General features: G+C 39.8%; 1 protein-coding gene across 1 annotated transcript; it reads right to left on the bottom strand.

The window, feature by feature from the left end:
* Window positions 1–2559: 2559 nt before the first annotated feature.
* LOC115457205 (olfactory receptor 10A4-like) lies at window positions 2560–3501 on the bottom strand. The gene has a single exon (XM_030186630.1). The coding sequence runs from the start codon at window positions 3490–3492 to the stop codon at window positions 2560–2562; it is 933 nt and encodes a 310-aa protein (XP_030042490.1). The 5' UTR covers window positions 3493–3501.
* Window positions 3502–4819: the final 1318 nt, after the last annotated feature.

Here is a 4819-nt window from a genome sequence, read left to right as displayed (position 1 = left end):
CCAAGTAAAGTCAACCAAATGCTCGTCAGAGACGCCCTTCTGTTTTCCATTATCAGCCGAGGACGCCCATCTGTTAAGCACGCCCCAGTCCCGCCTTTGCCACGCCTGTGACAAGCCCCCGTGAACTTTGGTCATCCCTGCGACGGACTGCAGTTGAGGACGCCCAAAATCGGCTTTCGATTATGCCGATTTGGGCCACCCTGAGAGAAGGACACCCATCTCCCGATTTGTGTCGGAAGATGGGCGCCCTTCTCTTTCGAAAATGCCCCTGATAGTTTTGTGAAACGCCCACAACCCGCTTATTCTATGCCCATGGCCACACCCTCTTTTTGACTGCATACATTAGAATTTGTGTGCACTGCATTGTAGAATATGCCTAAAAAGTTATGGGCGTACATTCTAATTAAAGCCAATTAGCGCTGCCAATTGGTTGTTAAGAACCAATTATTGGTGCTGATTGGCTTGTTAATCAATTACGTTGCATGCACAATTTGGCCATATGGGCAAATTAGTGCTCACAAGTTAAGGCGCTATATATAGAATTTGGGGGAAACACTGCCTAGAATTGAATTCCTGAATCAGTACGTCATACTCCGTCTCTGGTCCTACTCAAATCTAGGCTAAAAGCCCACCTTTTTGATGCTGCTATTAACTTTTAACCCCTTATTTAATTGTGCAATAACTATGTTGTTTTAATCATCCCCATAATAAATAAAAGAACTCTCTAATCTGTCATTTGTCCTAATTGTCTGTCTTGAATAGATTGCAAGCTCTGTGAAGTAGGGACTGTCTCGTATGTGTTTGTGCAGAGTGCAGCATATCTGTGGTAGCGCTATGGAATAATATAGTAAAGCATAGGGTATAAGAGAAAGTGGGATAATTGCACACTAACATTCTCTGACTCTGATTGTGAAGGTAACAAAGTAGAAAAGGGAAAAGGGTCCAGTTATCCCTGTCTTCCAGATGTCTGGAATGTTCATAACTAATCAAATTAAATACTTGTGGTGCATAGGAGCATATAAGGGGGTCCTTTTACTAAGGTGTGCCGAAAAATGGCCTGCGCTGGTGTAGACGCATGCATTGGATGCGCGCAGGCTTAATAAAAGAGCCCCAAGATTTCTATACATAAATACATAGCTTTGATGTGCTGTGCTAATTCGCCTGAAGATACTACAAACAAAAATAAATTGAACTGTGTGACAAAGTACAGTAAGCTGCAATTTTGCACTTGACAAATTGAGGGCTGGCTTAATTTCTATGAAGCATTTTGGCAATACAAACATTTGGCAATGCAAACATCATATTCAACTGCAGGAATGTACTTATTTCCAAAGTCACTTACAAGTGGTAAATTAGTACTAATTTTCTACTAAGTTAAATGTTTCAAAAACTCAGATCTTGTTGTTGACTAGTCATTTATCCCAGGATATACCTGTTGTTTTTAATTTTGATTCAGCATTTTGGTTGATAAAATCAGGAATTTGGGGGGTAATGATGGATTCCTCCTCATCCACGATGTGGCAGGTTCAGAAGATAATCAAGGATGTTCTTTTCAAATTGCAGTTACGTAGGAGACTGAGAAATCTATTATCTCGGGATACCTTCCGGAAAGTTATTCAGGGCTTCTTTTACAAACCTCTGCTAACGATGATTGTGTGGCAAACGAGAGGAAGCCCATAGGTGTCGAATTGGCTCCCTCTCATTTGTTGCGCCAAGAATTGGTAGCACAGCGAATCTCCAAGCTACATGAACAACTTGATCGATCTTCCAGCCAGGAGCGGGTCCAAATCTTCTCGTGCTTACCTTAATCTCCATCTTCCCAATTGCAAAAACCTCAAATACAACACCTACTATGCATCCAACTTCTCCGTTATAGGCAGCCAACTCTAGAACGCAATACCTCGACACATCCGAACTGATACGACATGCTATGTCTGCTGCCAGGGTCACCCTGGCGGCCCATTTGAAGTCTCCCAAGGTTCCATCTTTGGTACAATGGTTAAATAAGTTGTGGTACATTTGTGAGATGGAGAGGCTGTGGGCCATACGTCATAAAAGTCTGTCCAAGTGGGAAGATATTTGGGTTCATTTTGTAACACATTGTACAAGTTGAGTTGGTGTGAAGAGGGGTGGGAGGGACGGGTGTGGGGGGGGGGGGGAAACTGGAAGGAAAATCTTGTTATAAATACTAGAAGTACATTGTTAGTGATCTTTCTGTTGGGAGAGTTCTGTAAAAAGGTTAATTTGATTCAGATAAATATGTTGGAAGGTAGGATTTACATAGGCATGTAATTTCCTCTTGTTCCATTGGATATGTTTTCTTATCTGCTTATGTAATGTTTCTCCAAATTCAAATAAAGTCTTCTATAAATTAAAAAAAAATGTGAAAGCAAGTTATCAGCCAGTGCTCCCACCCCACCAGCTCCTAAGGTCACTACGAAAAATGTAACCAGAGATCTCAGGAAGAAACATTTTCAACCACAACAATTCACAGCTGACAATGGGCCTGCATCTCAACGTCGAAATATAACTGCTGAGTTTTAGGGCTGCTAATTGTATTCAAGTAGATATTTTTCCTACAAAGTTTTGGAAGGCCTTTTTAAACTCTTGATTCCTAAGGCAGTAGATCATAGGATTTAGCATGGGAGTCACAATACAGTATAAAAGCGAACAAAATTTGTCAGTATCACGTGTCTGATTGGAGCCAATCATATATACAGATATGGCTGTGCCATAGAATAATGTTACAGAGGTTAAGTGGGAGCTGCAGGTAGAGAAAGCCCTTCTTTTCCCTTCCACAGAGCGGATCCTTAATATGGTGAAGAGAATGTTGATGTAAGAGAAGAGAATCAATGCAAAGGGCATCAACAGAACAATGATCCCGTCCACAAAAATGGAAACTTTGTTCATTGAAGTGTCCTCACACGCCAGGTCTAACATTGGTGAAACATCACAGAAGAAATGATTAATTTCATTCGGCCCACAGTATGATAAGCTAAAGATAAAAATTGTTTGTGCTAAGGTCATTAGAAGACTAGCCAACCATGTACTTATCATTAAACGAATACATATGAACCAGCTCATGACTGTGGTATAGTGCAGGGGATCACAGATGGCCACGTATCGATCATATGCCATCACAGCAAGCAGGAGGCATTCATTCTGCCCTGGAGTGAAAAAGAAAACCATCTGTGTTGCACAACCCATGAAGGAAATGGATTTGTCTTTGGACAAGAGGTCTCCCAGCATTTTTGGGGCAACAGAAGTGGTGAAACAGATTTCTATAATGGATAGATTCTTGAGAAACCAGTACATGGGGGTATGAAGGAGAGGATCAACAGTGATGATCACAATGGCCATAATATTTCCAATCAAAGTAGTTAGGTAGATCACCAAAATTGCACCAAACAGCACCATCTGTAGTTCACTAGGAAGCCTAGAAAATCCCAATAGAACAAACTTCGTGATAGAGGTGTGATTGTTCCAGATCATCTTGCTAAGTTTCACCTACCAAGAGAAATTAGAAAATCATTAGCACTGGGATGAAAACAGTGGAGGAATAGTGAGTGAAAATGCTTATTTGAATTGCAAGTAGGGCTGCTTCACTCATCTCTTGAGAGGACAATGGTTGCTGCTGGAATACAAGAATATATTATTTTTTCTTGTCTGCTGTGTCTCTGCTTTTATTAGTTCTTTGGGTTCAAGCAAGTGCAACAGGAACCTCCTTGAAAGAGAAAGTTGCTGTCCAAGGTGCTGAAGAACATAAACTCCTCCATTAGCAACATTCCATCTAGAATCTCCAATAGTAGCAACATTCCATGTAGAATCTCAAATAGGGAAAGGGAACTGGGACTTGATATACCGCCTTTCTGAGTTTTTTTTGCAACTACATTCAAAGCGATTTGCATATATTCAGGTACTTATTTTGTACCAGGGGCAGTGGAGGGTTAAGTGACTTGCCAGAGCCACAAGGAGCTGCAGTGGGAATCGAACTCAGTTCCCCAGGATCAAAGTCCACTGCTCTAACCACTAGGTTACTCCTCCACTTACATTGGCACAACCAGAACCCATTATAGAATTGGTAGTAAGTGTGCCCCATTGTGGCACCTAAAACTTGTCATCAATTTAAAGAATGCCCCCCACCCTTTTAGTCTCTCTCAGAATTATGATCATCAGTAGATGGAAGCCTGTTACTGTGCTGTTTATCAACACAGTCCTCGAGTGTTTGCATCGTGCAATTTTTATTTTAAATCATGAACATAAACAACAGAAACAATGAAAGAAGATTTTCTAAATCATCAAACAAGAAATAAAGGGAGCACATGATTCCCGAAAACATGCACAAAGAAAACAGGGAAAATACAAGAGGTAAAAATATTTCTTCTCAACATGTAAAGAAGAGAACTAGGAATGAGACCAATGACAAAATCTAGGAAAACTAATATTTTGCTTTTTTATTTTGAATTTCCAACAAACTTCCATTCAAACAGAATCATAAAGGCAATTCCTAGAAATAGTTTTAAGGAGAACTACAATATGGAGAAGAGAGAAAATACAAAATACCAAAGAACAAATCCACATACAAATCTAAGCTTCAAATAAAAAAAAAATAATGAAACTCAATACTCCTTTTGCAAAATAATTCATTCAACCTAATAATCCAAAAACATCATTTTTTTTCAAAAAATAATGTTTTGGGATTATTAGATTGAAAGAATTCTTTTGCAAAAGTTGCATTGAGAAAATACACATAAAATTGCACAAATAGTGAGCCACATTACCCTTACTGAACCTGTTCCCGAACACGCTTCAAAATTGC

The sequence above is a fragment of the Microcaecilia unicolor genome, chromosome 14 (genome assembly GCF_901765095.1).
Source record: "Microcaecilia unicolor chromosome 14, aMicUni1.1, whole genome shotgun sequence".
NCBI classification, from domain to species: Eukaryota; Metazoa; Chordata; class Amphibia; order Gymnophiona; family Siphonopidae; genus Microcaecilia; species Microcaecilia unicolor.
The sequence above is the reverse complement of the archived record's forward strand: the minus strand, read 5'-3'. Positions and strand labels throughout refer to the sequence as shown.